We start from the raw sequence: 17,426 nt of genomic DNA, 5'->3' as shown, positions 1-17,426 counted from the left end.
AGGATTTTAAACCAGGTGGACTGGTGCTACGGCCTGTGTACTTAACTACCAACCTATACGGCCTTCACATGTGGAATTTAATTTGAACTGTGCCGTAGATCTGTGCACTATGCTGGTGTTGCCATTATCCCCAAAGTACAGATGCGGAGACTAAAATGAAAAACTTGACCAAGTGTATAGTAGTCAATGTGGCAGCTGGGGCTTATGCCTGGCTCTTATCATTTGAAGTTCTATGCTTTCCCCATATTGTTGCAGAGAACTTCAAGTAACCAAGTATGATAGTTATTTTATAAGGTTTTTCATATGCATTACCTCTTCCTCTCTCCTGCTTTGGCCCATGCCTTCATCCTATAGGTTACTCTGACAAGAGCTTCAACTAAAAGCCTTCTTCTATTTTTATCTGCTCTCTGCATACTACTTCTAGCTCCAACTCCACCCACTAAATATAGCTCATCAGACAACCCTTGTGTTTAGAATTTGATTAACATTTGTACTATTTGTCATCTGTAGTAGGTTGAATGGTGTCCACTCAAATTCAACCCCCAAAACTTGTGAATGTAACCTTGTGTGGGAAAAGAATTTTTATAGATGTAATTAAGCTGAGGATCTTCAGATTAGATCACACTGAATTATATGGGCAGGCCCTAAATCCAATGACAAGTATCTTTATAAGAGAAAGGAGAAAAGACACAGACAAACAGAAGAGAAGACAATTTGATGACAGAGGAAGAGATTGGAGTCTTGCAGCCACAACCAGGGAATGCCTGGAGCCTGGTAGAAGAGAGAAATAATTCTCTCTTAAGCCTCCAGAGGGAGCAAAGCCCTTCTGGCACCTTGATTTCAGACTTTTGGCCTCCAGACTTGTGAGAGAAGGAGTTTCCGTAGTTGTAAGCCGCTCAGTGTGTGGTAATTTGATATGGCAGCCCTAGGACACTAACACACCATTTCCACATCTGTTCTCGACTTTCAGGACTCATACCGTGTGTGGCTTCCCTGCTCATCCGGCCCTCTGTCTTAAATAAACCCTCTGCCCTACCTAGTGCTCCTTCACTGTCTTTTGCACCGGACCCGCGAGTTCTTTATGTGCCTTCCCTCACGTTGGAAAGAAGACATGGTATCTTAGCAGACTCTCCTCAGCAGGGAACTAACTGTCTTTTGAGATGGCATAATGTGGGAAAGATGAACTCTGAAGGACAAGAAGTTCTGTGGGCAGGGCATTTTGCCCATGAGTTACTTGCCATGTTTTCTCCTTCCTTTTTTTTTTTTTTTTTTTTTTTTTTTTTTTTTTTTAACACCCTTTGCTATGTTGTCTCCATTAAAGAACATGGCTGAGACTTAACAAGTCACACCTCACCCTTGAGCATCATTTGTAAAGTAAGGATGTTTGTCAAGGTGACCCCTTACTCTCCTTCTAGGTCTCATATATAAAATCAAGATTATAGATAAATTCTTTCATGCAAAGGAATTGTTTTGAGCACCCATTAAGTGCTAAACTGTCCCAAGAGCTGGGGTTACAGCAATGAGATAGATGTGGTGTCTTACTTCCCATGGCAGGGCTTTTCCAGGTTGATGATTACTGTGCTCGGATCACCAGGCAGCCCAAAGAGGAGGGGAGAGGAGTGTGTGAATGCTTAGGAATAGTGACACCGGAGAAAGGCAAGGAATACCTTTGTGTTATTCCTCTTTGGTGTGGTTGGGTGGAAAGGTTTACTATATATATATATATATATATATATATATATATATATATATATATATATATATATAAATTGATTTTTTATACAGAGAGGAAGAGAGAGGGATAGAGAGAGTTAGAAACATCGATGAGAGGGAATCATCGATCAGCTGCCTCTTGCACACCCCCTACTGGGGATGTGCCTGCAACCAAGGTACATGCCCTTGACCGGAATCGAACCTGGGACCTTTCAGTCCGCAGGCCAAACTGGTTTCTATCCACTGAGCCAAACTAGTTTCAGCAAGGTTTACATTTTGACATGGTGAATTCGAGATGAAAATGCCCAGTGCCAAACTGAAATGGACCGATTTTAGAAAGGGACCAGAGAAAGTCAAACCTATTGGCTGAGACCTTGGCTATAGGTCAGGTCAGCCCAGGGGGGTGAAGAAGAACGCAGGAGAGAGGGTCCTGGAGGTGTCAGGGCCTCATCCTGTGCCCGCTGTGCAGCGCACATGCTTTCACTTGACCAGCACCCAGAAAGAACTTTGCCTTTTCCCCCAAGTCCCGCCCTTGTAGGCGGGGCGAGGGAGTCAGTCACCACGCAGTCACCAGGAAGGAGAAGCGGGTAGGACATGGGCGTGGCCGCCGCCGACCCCCAGGACGGAGCTGGGAGGGGCGCCCACCGTCAGGGGCGCGGGGCCGCGGAATCCCTGGGAAGGAGGGATGCGCGGATGCAACTGCCGGCGGCGCTGGGCGCGGGGGCCGCGGCCGCGGTGGCGGCGCTGGTGGCCGCTCTGCTCCTGCTGCGATGCCGGGACGCGGGGCCGGGGGCCGGCTCCAGGTAACCCCTCTGCTCTGAGGACCGAGCTGGGCCCCGCACCCTTGACGGAGGAAGGAGAGATCAGAACTTGGGGTAACCAGTGGGAGAGAGGCCTCCTGGTGCAGCAGTTTGTGGGCCCCTCCGAGGCCGGCCCTGCAGGTGACTCAGCACCCTCCCCGGGGCCCAGGCTGCGGAGAATAATAACATCTTCCTCCAGAAGGAACACACATTTCCCAGGGGGGTATGCCAGACTTGTCTCTTAAAACCCCTAAGATCTGCACCTGTCCATGTTATTTCTGTAGCATGGCTGGGGCAGAGGCGCTGCCCAAGCTTCGGGAAGACTTCCGGATGCAGAATAAATCCGTCTTTATTCTGGGCGCCAGCGGGGAGACGGGCAAAGCGCTCCTAAGGGAATTGCTGGAGCAGCGCCTGTTTTCCAGAGTCACGCTCATTGGCCGGAGGAAGCTGACCTTCGAGGAGAAAGCTTATGCAGATGTGGTGGGTATTGGAGACTCAGTGATTCAGCTGTGGGTGGACAGAGTTTTGTGTTTAATGGTTGAACATTGCCTGCCAGTGGTGGGCGCTGCGAGAGGTGATCTAAAGGTGGCCAAGGTCGGCCTTTGAGAGCCTGGTGGCTGGAAGCTGGAGGCCTGGATTGTAGGCCTTCCGTCACTCTGCGGCCTTGGGCAAAGTCCTCTCAGTCTAGGCAGGGCCTCGATTGAAGTGGGAGCTGGGGAGACAGAACAGCATTGCTTTCAGCCGAAATCGGTTTGGCTCAGTGTATAGTGCATCAGCCTGTTGACTGAAGGGTCCCCGGTTCGATTGCGGTCAAGGGCATGTACCTTGGTTGTGGGCACATGCCCAGTAGGGGGTATGCAAGAGGCATCTGATCAATGACTCTCTCTCATCGATGTTTCTAACTCTCTATCTCTCTCCCTTTCCCTCTGTAAAAAATCAATAAAATATATATTAAAAAAAAAAAAAAGAACAGCATAGCTTTCAGCATCATTCAATCTGAGTTCTCGAGACAGTCCACTTTGCTTGTTTGTCTCCCTGTTCACTCTACACCAATCTTGTCAATAGATCAGAAAATGCTGTGCACAGCAGAAACCATCTCTGGCATTGAAAGTTGGGTTCACATATAAGAATTTGCCCAGCCTGACTTCCCAGGGCTGCAAGTGTTGTGTCTGTAAGTGAAATATTCCTTCCCCTGACTATCACTTACACTTTCGTGGCTAAACAAACAATACACCAGACTTCAAGGTGGTGCAAACACCCTAACTATTTGAAGTCTGAGCTTCGTGGAGAGTCCTGAGTTATTTGTGAAACCCAGTCAATTATAATATAATCCTGAGCCCCCCTAATTATAGAACTTGGTCCCACAGTTTTTACAGGTGGAACCTTCCAGATAACAAATGGTCTCACAAATAAACATTCTTGACTCCTGCAAGTCCAAGGTCAGGTCATTTTGGATATGCCTTTGGTCCATCAGGACTTTTCTGTTTAAAATGGACATCTTTGTAGGCAGTAACATGCAGCCTTCCTAGTCTGGCTTCATGGGGTGTGTCCGATACTTCTGATAATTAGAAACTGAAATCGAGCTCTGTGCTTTGAAAGTCTAGTTTTGGTGGCACATGTTTTTTTGTTTTGTTGTTTTTAATATATATTTTATTGATTTTTGTACAGAGAGGAAGTGAGAGAGATAGAGAGTTAGAAACATCAATGAGAGAGAGTCATCGATCAGCTGCCTCTTGCACACCCCCTACTGGGGATATGCCCGCAACCAAGGTACATGCCCTTGACCAGAATCGAACCCGGGGCCCTTCAGTCCCCAAGCCAACGCTCTATCCATTGAGCCAAACCGGTCCTGGCTGGCACATGTTTTTTAAAAATATATATTTTATTGATTTTTTTCACAGAGGAAGAGAGAGGGATAGAGTTAGAAACATCCATCAGCTGCCTCTTGTACACCCCTTACTGGCCTTGACTGGAAACGAACCTGGGATCTTCCAGTCTGCAGGCTGAAGCTCTATCCACTGAGCCAAACCAGTTTCGACTGGTGGCACATCTTTTGGTCAGGCACTTAATGCAAACATTTTCCTTTAGCATTGCTTACAGTGCTGGGAAAATTCTTTTGAAAGAGGTGATGGTAAGGAAGGAAAGCAGCATTTTACTTGAGTTCCGAGGTGATGGATGGGAACTTCTCAAACTTTCTTTTTTAAATTTCACAACAAACTTAGGTTAAATGATGGTGCTTAAGTTTTAGTAAACATGAGAATTTTTAAGGGTGCTAATTAAAACAGTGCAGTTTCTGACTCAGAAGTATTGGAGTGAGACCTAAGAATATGCCCTTTTATCCAGCACCCACTGCAGGTAGTTCGTGGATTGGGCTGAAGGAAAAATTATAATTTACATTTTATTCCTGAAAAACGGGCATATGATGAAAATAAATTGGCCAAAATCACATGTTTAGAAAGTAACAGGCCCAAGACACCAATGTAGGTATTTGAGGTTCCAAATGCCATCGTTAACCCACATTCTACCGCATTGCATTGGTATTCCTCCTGGTAATATGCAGACAGGTGCTTTATTTTTCCAGAGAGAAAATTATAATTGAACCTGACTTTGGTGATCTGGATCACCCCTAGTCCAATTATGTGTGCCAGGGCTGTGTTAGTGCCTTGCTGATTTGAAATTCAGATTAATTGAGTTTTGGTGGGAGAAAATGAGCTTGCGAGATTTGATGTTAAGTGGTCAGACTCTTCACTAATGCTCTGTAATTTATTCTTTAAATGTAGAGGGCTGTTTTAAAGAATAACATCAAGTTCTATTCAGCTGTGTCCTTGTTGTCTAGAATCAAGAAGTGGTGGACTTTGAAAAGCTGGACGACTATGCTTCTGCCTTCCAAGGTCATGATGTTGGATTCTGTTGCCTGGGTACCACCAGAAAAAAAGCTGGGGCGGTAAGGAATATATCCTTATCCCTTTTCATTAGCCAGTGCTGTCAGATTCCTTTCTTACTTACTCTTTTTTTTTTTTTTTTTTTTTTTTACCTTTGCAGTCCTTAATTGTAAATAAACTCTTATCATTGAAAATTTCACCTGCTGCCCTAGCCTTTGCTGTACTTTGAATAGCAGTGATAAGTTCATCTTTCCTTCCAAATAATCCTTAAGTTCAGGCCTGTGTGCATATTTATATTGTCTGGCAAATATTGCTGGCCAAACCAGTTATATCAGAATAAAAGTAACTAGCTCATGCTATTAGCAATAAGCTTTTAAAAATTTGTTTCCTTTATAAATATTTTAAACTTAAAGCATTCTCTCTCACTTGAGTGATTTTCTTCAACCTAATTTTGTGCCAAGCTTTAAACTCCTGGGAGAGAACATCAGGACAGAGGCACGACTCAGCTAGCCTCCAGTGATGACTCAGCCTCCAGCAATGATTCAACCCTCGTGGTGATTCGGCCTTCACTGACGCAGAACTGTTCCAGCACATTTTATTTTATTTTTAATGGTGCTCTAAATTGCATTGCCCTTATCTAGAAGTCATAGTTTACTACATAGTTAGAAGTCATAGCTTACTGCATAGATCTTGGGCAAGTGTTAATACTTCTTACTTAACTTATACTTTGTCCCTCTAGCAGAATTTACCTGCTGGAGCTAAACATGTCCATTAAATATGCGTGACCTCAGTGCTGCCATGGGGGCTTATTGTGGGTTTATAAACAGGTCCATGCATCAGAATCATTAGGAGAACACATGTTTAAGAACTATTGGTAGTAGCACAATTTACCACAGCTAAGATTTGGAAACAGCTTAAGTGCCCATCAGCAGATGAGTGGATTAAAAAAACAACAACTATGGTACCTCTACACAGTGGAATACTACGCTGTGGTAAAAAAAAAAAAAATTAAAAAAAAAGGAATTCTTATCATTGCCAACAGCATGGATAGACCTGGAGAGCATTATGCTAAGTGAAATAAGCCAGCCAGGGAAAGATAAATATCACATGATCTCACTCATTTGTGGAATATAATGAACAACATAAACTGATGAGCAAAAACAGATCCAGAGACAGAGAAGCATCAATCAGACCATCAAACCTCAGAGGGAAAGTAGGGGAGAGCAGGGGTAAAGGGAAGAGGTCAACCAAAGGATTTGTATGTATGCATATAAGCCTAACCAATGGACACCAGGGGGGTGAGGGCATGATTTGGGGTAGAGGGGATAATGGCGGGATAAGGACACGTATGCAATGCCTTAATCAATAAAGAAAAAAATAAAAATATAAAAATGAACTATTGGTGTATATCAACCAAGTTGTTAGGCGCAGTTGTATTTCTCTGGGCCTCCTGGCAATCTAAAGAATAATTCCATGTATGCAGTAGGGATCTGTTTCCAAATCTTCTGCAGTTATACCATGTCCACTTTGGAAGACAGCTGGGTTCTGAGCTCTGTGCTGAGAGGTGTCCCAGGATTTGGCACATTCTCTCTCCTGGGAAAGGTCATGCTCCTGCTCGGTGGCTAGTGCAGTCTTCATTGTCCCAGAGACAGCCACAAAGCGGTGTGTCCTCTAAAAGCACTCAAAAAGTTTTGTTCTGTCTGAAGCGCCAACCTGATTTTGGTGGCGACTCAGCAAAAATAACAAGAAAACAAAACACTGCATTAGGCATAGAGCAGTTGATTTTCATGACATAAGGCAAATCTCATAGAGAAAGAAGAAATTGCTTTATTGCATCCAAATTGTGTAATGCAATTTTAATCAGAGGCATTGGTATCTTTCCTATTGAGAACGTTTTTTAGATGGATTTGGTTCCCTACTTCTCAGGGTACTCAATATCTTTTCTTTTCCAAAATCAGTTTGAAAAGAAAAAAAAACAAACATAATGAGTAAGTAAGCAGGAGAAAGACTAGTAAGGCAAAGGTAGTCTCAGAAATGAGTTAGGGCTAAATGGTTTAAGGCAATGGTGACCAAAAGTAAGCTGACAATTTCTGATGCAAGGGCTTGTAAACTACATACTAGGGGCCAAATACAGCCTTTGCTTTATATAGCCCCTGATCTGAGAATGTTTTTATATTTTTAAATGATTTTTTTAAAAGAGGAATAATATGTCCTGACACTTAAAAATATAAGAAATTCACATTTCAGTATCTATAAAGTTTTATTGGAACATAGTTATTCTATTTACTTTTTTAAAAAAATTTACTTTATTATATATGGCTGATTTTGTGCCATGACATCAGAGCCATACAATTGCAACAGAAGACTGCAAATCTGAAAATGCCATCCCATCCTTTACAGGAAAAGGTTGCCCACCCCCATTGTAATTTCTACTGTTTAATTTGATGTCTAGGGGGGGCGGGCATGTGTGAAGTGACAAGGTCCTAGGTGCTTTGAGGGACTCAGATCATAAGCTCTGGATACTAGGTAGCTGTGGGACCTCTGGTGTGTGCTTAGCTTCTGTGGACCACTGCCTCCTTGTCTGTACTGAGAGGCAGGTGACCACTACAGCCCGTTTGGCCTGCAGAATTCTTTGACTTTTCTAACACAGAGAAAAGAAATTGCCAACTGGGAAAATTCTGTGCGAGTATAGAGATTTACTCATGAATCTTCCTGTTTGACTTTTTCTACCCAGAGCTCTTCCTCTAACCACGATCATGCTTCCACCACTGCACAGCGAATACAGAGGTGCCCTCCAGGATACAAACAATTGGGGTGTCAGATGATAGCATTTGTTGTTCATCAGCATCTCTGTAGTCTAGTCTGATTTATAGGGTTGGAGTAAAGGGGAAAGAATCTGAAGCAAAAATATGGCTCAGTGGGACCCTGTACAGAATGATAGATCTGCCCTTCTTGGAAAAGGATCCCCGTGACCTTGAGTCATTTTGGCATGCTTGCTGGTTTCATCAGTCACTGCTGAAATACTCCATTAGGGTGAGTTGTTCTTAAGCCAGTGTTTCCAGTTTTCAGCCGTTGGTAAAGAAGATTAGAAGAAATACTTAGTAGCTTTGGATTTTAATAAGATTTGAATAAAGAATAATTGGAGAGTTTTTCTCTCTAGATGTTTGTGGAACCTATGAAGATACCTCTGTCGAGTCGTTTTACATTGTGTTTATTCTTTCAAGTAGGTACTGGGAAAGAAAATGCGTTCCGTATTTCATCAATTCCTTTTTCCAGAAGGAACTCTGATTTCTAGCTTAGAGTGGTCTACACTGACTTTGGAATCATAAAGACACATTAGCATAATGAACTTTATGCTCTCAGAAGAGACGTTTTTTTCTCCTGCCCTATGGTTAGGGAAACTAAATACAGTTTTTCCGGAAAATTGTGTTTCTGAGATATGGAGTAGCTTCTTTTAGTTTTTTTTTTTTTTTTATTTTTTTTTTTTTTTTTTTTTTCTTTTTTTTTTTTTTTCGCCATTAGAGAATAAGAAAGGTGTTAATAAGATTTTAAAGATGGCTGCTTTCTATCTATCCATGGAATCTTCCTTCAAAGAAATTGATGTGTCGGTGTCTCTGAGTCAGTCGGTAGGACCCACGTTCACGTTTGGTTTCTAAGTCCTTGAAAGCCATGGACCCCATTGCTTTTGAATTTCACTCACCAGCTAAAAAGGCAGACATCAGGGCGGGGGAAGTGAGATTCAAAATTTGTGGGCCTGGAAAAAAATGCGTATTTATAATCCGCTTGAGGGCTCAGAGGATTTGTGAAATCGGTTTGGATTAACAGCCATTGATAGCTCATAAAACAATATTTAGCTTTGTCTGGAGAACAGCGGTGGAGAAAGGTATGGGCACCTTGTCAAGCGGGCCCATTGAGCAGGGATGATGGGTTAAGCGTGGGGGTCTCCGAAGCAGCGTGGGTGCTCCTCCTTCCAGGCGCGGTTGTCAGTTGTTCGCGAGGCGGGTGAAAGGAGGGACGCCAGCGTCTGACGGCTGGGGTGGTATTGATGTGCCTTCGCTGACTAATCAGATTGTAAAAGTCCCATGGTATTTATGTCACTTTAATTTTCACCAAACAATTGGAGCCGACAGCACTCTATTAAGGAGAGGTTGATCCAGAACTAAAGCCAAATAAATTAGGGTCTCAACTTAATCAAATTATCCCTTTACTGGCTGTGGATTAAGTGAGGGAGACAGTGTCGGTCTAGAGACTGGTGATTGGCTGAATCTTCCCCTTCTTTTTAAAGAAGCCGATGAAAGAAAAGCATTTTAACAGGGACAACTAGAATGAACCTTCCAAGAAACAGTGCTAAAACCACAGCTACCACAAAAATAAATTTATTTCTCTAGTCAACTATGTCCCTTTACTATGAATAAGTAACCTGTTATTAAAATCAGAGTTCTGGAGAATTACAGTGAGGGGAAGAAATAGACCTAGGAGAGAAAGTGAGTGTTTTGGAATTTTTCTATGTAGTTTTGGATTGTTTTTCTTGGCACACTATCAGCACATGTAAAATCTCATTTCGGAGGATGGCTCGGAGGAGAATCACATCCCTCTCTCAGGATGTGCTGAGCATTAAAATTAGATTTAAGAAAGCAATAACCTAAGTTCAAATCAGTATGTAGAGCAGGTTGTCAAGTCAGGGTAGAATGTCCAAGTATAGATACAAAAAGATATTCATTAGTTAAGACCTGAGTTTATATTTCCCAAAGTAAGGCAGACACATGAGGCTGTTATGCTATGAACATGAGATAGGAGGATAAGAGAGGCTTTTAGGATAATAGTAACGCTCTATTTCTTAAAAAATAAAAATAAATAAAAATAAATATATAGATAGATATAGATATTTATCTCTCCCTCTCTCTCTCTCTCTAAAAATCAATAATATATATATATTATTGATTATATATATATCTCTCTAAAAATCAATAATATTTATATATTATTGATTTTTATATATATAATTGATTTTTAGAGAGAGGAGAGAAGAGGGAGAGAGAGAGATAGGAACACTGATGAGAGAGAAATATCCCATCAACATTAATTGGCTGCCTTCTGCACGTTCCAGCCCACAGCCCAAGCATGTGCCCTGACCAGGAATCGAAGTAGAGAGAGACCTCTTGGTGCATGGCATATGTTCAACTGCTGAGCCACACCAGCCGGACTCTATTTCTTGATTTTAGAAGCTGGTTGCAGAGTAATGTTCAGTTTGTGAAAATTCATCAAGCTCTATACGTACAATATGCTTACTTTTCTTTTATGGTTTACTTCAGTACAAAGTTAAAAATGTATGTTTGGGGCTATTATTTTCAAATTGAATTCTGTATTAGTTTCCTTCCCCCTTTTTTCAGTTTTTTTGTTTTTTTATTTCAAGAAAAACAATTTTAAATGTGCACTCCGCTCTCAGCTGCCTCTACCATGTTAGAGTTGACATAGAATAGAGAAAACAGAGAGGGCTGTAAAGGTGTAAAATTACACCAAGACAAAGAACTGTGTGACTAAAAGCAGTCTTGCAACTTGATATTATCGTTACTTTTGTTCCTTGCTGATTTGTTTGGTGTCTGGGTTTCAATACCATTTTGTTTTTTAATTTTTATTTAATTTTTTGAAACGAGAAAAACGACAGTTCACCCATAAGCTTTGGTTTTCATTGCCGTCTGGCTTTGCTGCTAAAGCTGGTATCTATCCTGAGGATCGCACTTGGAGCCTTTCCCAAGGTGTAAGAACAACATTCATGTATTGCTTGGATGCATTTTATTTAGATTTTATCACCCCTCTTCCCCCATCAGACCTCCTAGGCTGCCACCCAGGCTGAGTAGTAACCTTTAAGATGAACTCACAACTTTTTGAAAATAACTTATTTCTCTTCCTTCTCAGGAGGGATTTGTTCGTGTTGATCGAGATTATGTCCTGAAATCTGCAGAGCTGGCAAAAGCTGGAGGGTGCAAACATTTCAACCTGCTGTCCTCCAAAGGAGCTGACAAGTCGAGCAGTTTTTTGTATCTGCAAGTTAAGGTTTGTGTATGTTTCTCTCATAGATACTTTGGAGAACCCTGGGTAATTGGCAGTACTAAATAATATAGGATGCTAAATATTACAAAAATTCCCTAATTGCATTAGATTACACACTTTTATAGCTACAGGGACTGTTTGCAGGGATACAGTTAGTAAACAGAGTGATTGGAAAGATAATTGCCCCCTGTTGAGGACCCAGTAATCATGAAATGAGATAGGGCAGCTCTGATCTTGAATTATCAGCATGGAATCGCAACATTTGAGGCAGTGGTTCTTAAAAATTTCCAAAGTAGCTGAGACCGGTTTGGCTCAATGGATAGAGCGTCGGCTTGGGGACTGAAGGGTCCCAGGTTCAATTCCGGTCAAGGGCATGTACGTACCTTGGTTGCGGGCATATCCCCAGTAGGGGGTGTGCAAGAGGCAGCTGATTGATGACTCTCTCTCATCGATGTTTCTAACTCTCTATCTCTCTTCCTTCCTCTCTGTACAAAATCAATAAAATAAAAAATAAAAATAAAAAAATGCCACTGGGATGCATAATTTAAAAATAAATAAATAAATAAATAAAAATAAAAATTTCCAAAGTAGATGATATTTTATTGTGTATGTTTTTTGTCCTCAAGGAATTTATAATATGCTTGTTTTTTTTTTTTTGTGTGTGTGTGTGTGTTGTTTTAAGAAATTTATTCTCTCTTCTTAAAGGAAATCTTTTTGTTTATTTATTTTTAATATATTTTATTGATTTTTCACAGAGAGGAAGAGAGAGGGATAGAGAGTTAGAAACATCAATGAGAGAGTCATCGATCAGCTGCCTCTTGCACACCCCTACTGGGGATGTGCCACAACCAAGGTACATGCCCTTGACGGGAATCAAACCTGGGACCTTTCGGTCTGCAGACCAATGCTCTGAGCCAAACAGGTTTCGGCTATAATATGCTTGTTTTGTTAGGATCCTTAAGTTTGGTAATTCGCTAGAAGGTCTCACAGGGCTCAGAATACAGTCATATGCTCAGCTATGACTTTTTACAATGAAAGGCTATAAAGCAAAGTCATTAAAGGGAAGAAATTCATGGAGTGAAGTCTGGAGGAAACTAGGTATAAGTTTCTAAAAGTTCTCTCCCAGTGGAGTTACATGTGCTTAATTTCCCCAGCAGTGAGTATTTTCTACCAGAAAGATTCACCTGAGCTCAGGAGTCCAGGGTTTTCATTGGGTCCGTCCCGTAGGCACCCTCAGCTTAGAAACAATTACAGACTTCCAGAAGGAAAGCAAGAGTTATTCACAAAACACATTGTTTGTTTAAATGGTGCAGGCACAGTGAACTACCCATATCAATTAGGTAATGAGGGGAGCATTCCTGAAATCCAAGTTCTCAAGCCAAAGGCCAACCTTGCAAGCAAGCTTTTCTGAGATAGCAGTCTCAGCCTGCCGGGTTAACTCTTAAGCACCCTGCTAACAGAGACAAATTATGTCTTTGTAAAAAGCTAACTGAGAAACGTGTCCATATAAAAACTTCTATCTGAATGTTCATAGAAGTGTTATTCCTAAGAGCCAGAGTGAAAGCAACCCAATTACCCATCATCTGATAACTGGATGAATAAAATGTGGTATATGCATACAAAGTGTATTTCATGGGAATGATACATGCTACAGCATGGGTGAAACGTGAAAACATTATGCTGTACGAGGAAGGGCAGTTACAAAAGGACACAACTTGTATGATTTCATTTATAGGAAATGTCCAGAGTAGGCAAATCTATAGAGGCAGGAAGATTAGTGGTTGGCTAAGCTCAGAGGAAAGGGTGGGACTGAGTGCTATTTGGTACGGGGTTTCTTTTTGGGGTAATAAAATATTCTAAGATTGCAGATGAAAGGGGCAAAACTTGCTGAATATACTAGAAAACATTAGTTAGTTAGTCCTCATCTGAAGATATTTTTCCATTGATGTGAGAGAGACCCATTGATTGGTTGCCTCTAGCATGCATCCTGACCAGGACTGGGGATCAAGCCTGCAACCAAGGTACATGCCCTTGTCCAGAATTGAACCCAGGACCCTTCAGTCCACGGGCTGACTCTATATGGACCTAGCCAAACCATTTATGGCATAGAAATCATACATATATTTTTAAAAGCTACCTAAGATTGTCCTGGTTTGTTGCCAGTTTGATTCCCAGTCAGGACACATGCCTGGGTTTTGGGTCAATCCCTGTTCAGGGTGCATGTGGGAGGCAACTAATTGGTGTTTCTCACATCCATGTTTATCTCACTCTCCCTTCCTCTCTCTCCAAAATAAATAAAACTGTATTTTTTTATTAGAAAATATTTAAGCATAAGACCACCAAAGATGAAACATTTTTAAAAAAAGGTTACCTAAGATTATAGGATGTGACAAAGATTATAGGCTAAGTGCCAAATGAATGGTATGAACAGGCCAGGAAGGGGAGGAGAGCATGCTGCTTCATTGATCAGTCCTTCACATGTATCGATACCTGTTACTGAGCTCCTCTGGCATTTCTGTTTTTGGAGATGCCTGGCATGAAAATTAATGGTTTGTTTAACAAATCTTATTTAAAGCATTATCTAGATGTAATCGATCTCTTGGTGGGGTTTGTTAGGAAATGAATAATATAGAGGGTCTATGGAACTGCTGACCCACTGGAATTACCTGGAAACCGGAAAAGGTTAATGTCTGCAAGTCTATACCATTAATTCTGGACGAATGGGCGGTTACTCTTTATGGTTGAACTTCTAACATGTCACAGATTCTCTCTAGATCTGTTAGTATCAGTCAAATGAGAAGCTAGGTGACTATGCAGACGTTCACTCATTCAGTGCATTTTCTTTTTTAACTCTACTGCGTGTCAAGATTAAATGATCTCTTCCTTAACTTCCCAGACTCTGGAAAGTTAAGGATAAATCTGAATAAGAGTACTTAAAAGTATAGTGGACCCTTGAACAAGGTGGGACTTAGGGGTACTGACCTCACATGCAGTAAAAAATCCACGTATAACTACAGTTGGCCCCTCGCATATGTGGATGTCCTTGAAGCCTTGGAGTGACTCTTGAAAAAATGTGAGTTTGAACTGTGTGAGTCTATTGAGGAAAACCACCCACGCAGTTTAATCTCATATTGCTCAAGGGTCAGTTCTACTGAGACCCACAGAAGCAGATTATCTTCAAAATCCAGTTATTCTCTCTTGAACATTATAGTACGTTGGTTTTGATTAAATACTAAAAATGTGGTGTGTGTTTTTGTTTGTTTGTTTGTTTGTTTGTTTGTTTTTAAACAGGGAGAAGTGGAAGATAGGGTGGAAGAATTAAAATTTGATCGCTACTCCATATTTAGGCCTGGGTGAGTATTCATGCTACCTAAGAACACACCACTGTTGGTTATTCCCTAGAAGGGAGTTTTCATTTGAAGAGACTGACAAATAAGATATCTAGGGCATGAAAGAAGTTGTCCAGAGTTGGATTATTTCTGAAAAGCCCACCTTTTGGCTTTGAAAGAAGGGAGGGGGGGGGGGGAAGGGGGGGAAGGGGCAGGTGGTTGTGCCAGGTTCAGAATAGGGTGGAATTTCCTGGGTGGCTTTTGCTGCCTTCTTTTTTAAAATCCTTTCCTTACACCAAATTAGACCTTTTAGCCACTGTGTTAGTCTGCTCAGGCTGCCATAACAGAGTAACTCCATAGACTGGGTGGCTTAAACAATAGAAGTTCATTTTCTTGCAATTCCCAAGACTAGAAGTCCAAGACTGAGGTGCCATCAGGGTTAGTGTCTGGCGAGGTCTCTCTTCCTGGCTTGTAGATAGTTTCCTGTGTGCCCTCACATGATCTTTCCTCTGTGTGGGCATGGGGGAGAGAGAGAGGGAGAGGGAGAGGGAGAGGAAGAGGAAGAAAGAGAGGGAGAGAGAGAGGGGGAGGGGGAGGAAGAGGGGGAGAGAAAGTCTCTGATATCTCTTCCCCTTCTGTAAGGACACTAGTCCTATCAGATTAGGGTTCCACCTTTATGACCTAAAGTAACCTAAATTACCTTCCTAAAGGCACTGTCTTCATATGCAATCACATGTGTGGGTTGGGGCTTCAACATGAATTTAGGGGAGACACAGCTTAGACCACTGGTTCTCAACCTTTTTAATGCAGCAACCCTTTCATACAGCTCCTCATATCGTGGTGACCCCCAACCATAAAATTATTGTCGTTGCTACTTTATAACTGTTTTCCGATGGTCTTAGACTCTACAGCAGTGGTTCTCAACCTGTGGATTGTGACTAAGACCATCAGAAAACACAGATATTTACATTGATTCATAACAGTAGCAAAATTACCACTGGCTTAGTCTATCACATTCTCTGGTCTGAATGTAGTTTACCATCCTTTCCTCTGCTTTTTTTTCTCTTTAGATTTCTGTTATGTGATAGGCAAGAATCTCGCCCAGGTGAATGGGTGATTAGGAAATTCTTTGGCTCCTTACCAGAATCTTGGGCCAGTGGGCATTCTGTACCAGTGGTGACCGTGGTTAGAGCAATGCTGAACAACTTAGTGAGACCAAGTGACAAGAAGAAGGAGCTGCTGGACAACAAGGCCATCCATGACCTGGGGAAAGCCGATGGCCCTCTGAAGCCATGATCACACCTGAGAAGTGCTTTTTTGGTCAAACTCAGCACTCATCATCTAATCGTTAATTTAAAGGTCTAAAAAAAAGCATGCTTTAATTGGGGTTTCACTATTTTCCGCCACCTGGGCCCAATTAAAAAATAACTGTGCTCTGCCACAGCAATTATTGACCGTTGTACAACATGAGTTTGAACTGAGCAGTTCCATTTATATATGGATTTATTTTCAATAAATACTATAAATGTATTTTCTATTCCTTATGTTTTATTGACATTTTCTTTTCTTTAGCTTATTGTTATTATTATTATTATTATTGGTGGGGAGATCAAGTTCTAGCTCATTTTATTGTAAGAATACAGTATATAATGCATACAACATACAACATGTGTGTTATTTTACTGTGTATGTTGTTGGGGAGACTTCTGGTCAGCAGTCCGCTATTAGTACAGTTGGCCCTCTGCATCTCCAGATTCCCAACTTTAGATTGAAAATATTGTTTTAAATCCACAGTTGCTTAAATCTGTGGGTGTCAAACCTGTGGCTCTGAAGAGCAGGGCGTAGTTAGATTTGGGGGGGGTGTCAAAAGTTATATGTGGATTTTCAACTGTACGGGGGTGGTACCCCTAACATACCTGTGGTTCAAAGGTCAACTGTACCGCACCCAGGGAGCTTTCAAACATGGAGCTTCCTAGGCCCTGTCTCTGCCTCAGACCTTCTGAAGCCAATATTGTGGGGGTATGGGCACAGGAATCTGTGGTTTTGTGTAAGTGTCCTCTGGTGAACCTGATGCCACTGGTGCGGAGGCCAGCTCTGAAGTGCTTGTCTGCAGAGTGATGGCAGCAGTGCAGACCTTGCGTAGCATTACAGATGAGTTCTGTTCTGAAATTGTTGACATTCGGGTCTTCAAGGTACTCAGTGCTGACTGCATATAATTGTGTAAGTGAACATTGTGCCTATTTCTTTAGGATATATAATAAAATGTATTATACAACCGAGCTTTTATAATTCCTGATTAAATAGAGGAATAAAAATAAATGGACAAATCCTGGGTGCTTGCTAAGCGTCAGCCTTTACACATGCTATCTGTCCTTGAACCCTCCAAAAAACTCTTGTAATGGTTTACAAGCAGTGCTTGCTGTTAGTGAACACAGGTTCACTGCCCACAGCACACCGGAGCCAAACTATGGCACAGGCTTTTCTTTGAGAAAAGAAAGGAGCTTTATTTGAAAGTCATTGGCGAGAAGACAGGAGGCAAGGCTCAAATCTGTCTCATCCAGGGCTCTGGGTGGGGTTTTAAGAAATAGTAGTTAAGGCCGAAACTGGTTTGTCTCAGTGGATAGAGCATTGGCCTGCGGACTGAAGGGTCC

The 17,426-nt window shown here is 41.8% G+C and overlaps 1 protein-coding gene across 3 annotated transcripts; it reads left to right on the top strand.

Annotated features, from left to right (window-relative positions):
- Positions 1-2,202: 2,202 nt before the first annotated feature.
- On the top strand, positions 2,203-17,051 carry HTATIP2 (HIV-1 Tat interactive protein 2). 3 transcript variants are annotated; one of them, XM_036426701.2, is made up of 6 exons: positions 2,203-2,300; positions 2,798-2,993; positions 5,350-5,457; positions 11,312-11,449; positions 14,738-14,799; positions 15,846-17,051. In XM_036426701.2, exons 2-6 carry the CDS (start codon positions 2,799-2,801, stop codon positions 16,069-16,071), a joined length of 729 nt encoding a protein of 242 aa, XP_036282594.1. In that variant the 5' UTR covers positions 2,203-2,300; position 2,798; the 3' UTR covers positions 16,072-17,051. The 3 variants fall into 3 exon arrangements, with proteins under 3 accessions (XP_036282594.1, XP_036282595.2, XP_036282591.1); XM_036426698.2 differs by lacking the exon at positions 2,203-2,300 and adding an exon at positions 2,312-2,516; XM_036426702.2 differs by lacking the exons at positions 2,203-2,300; positions 5,350-5,457 and adding an exon at positions 2,307-2,516.
- Positions 17,052-17,426: the final 375 nt, after the last annotated feature.

This window comes from Pipistrellus kuhlii, unplaced genomic scaffold (genome assembly GCF_014108245.1).
Source record: "Pipistrellus kuhlii isolate mPipKuh1 unplaced genomic scaffold, mPipKuh1.p scaffold_m20_p_9, whole genome shotgun sequence".
NCBI classification, from domain to species: domain Eukaryota; kingdom Metazoa; phylum Chordata; class Mammalia; order Chiroptera; family Vespertilionidae; genus Pipistrellus; species Pipistrellus kuhlii.
The sequence above is the reverse complement of the archived record's forward strand: the minus strand, read 5'-3'. Positions and strand labels throughout refer to the sequence as shown.

Bases quoted from the DNA above. Each gene is read 5' to 3' on its own strand.
- HTATIP2 (XM_036426698.2), top strand. From the start codon at position 2,407: ATGCAACTGCCGGCGGCGCTGGGCGCGGGGGCCGCGGCCGCGGTGGCG. The intron at 2,994-5,349 runs GTGGGTATTGGA...CTTGTTGTCTAG, and splicing joins AGAAAGCTTATGCAGATGTG to AATCAAGAAGTGGTGGACTT. The intron at 11,450-14,737 runs GTTTGTGTATGT...GTTTTTAAACAG, and splicing joins TTTTGTATCTGCAAGTTAAG to GGAGAAGTGGAAGATAGGGT.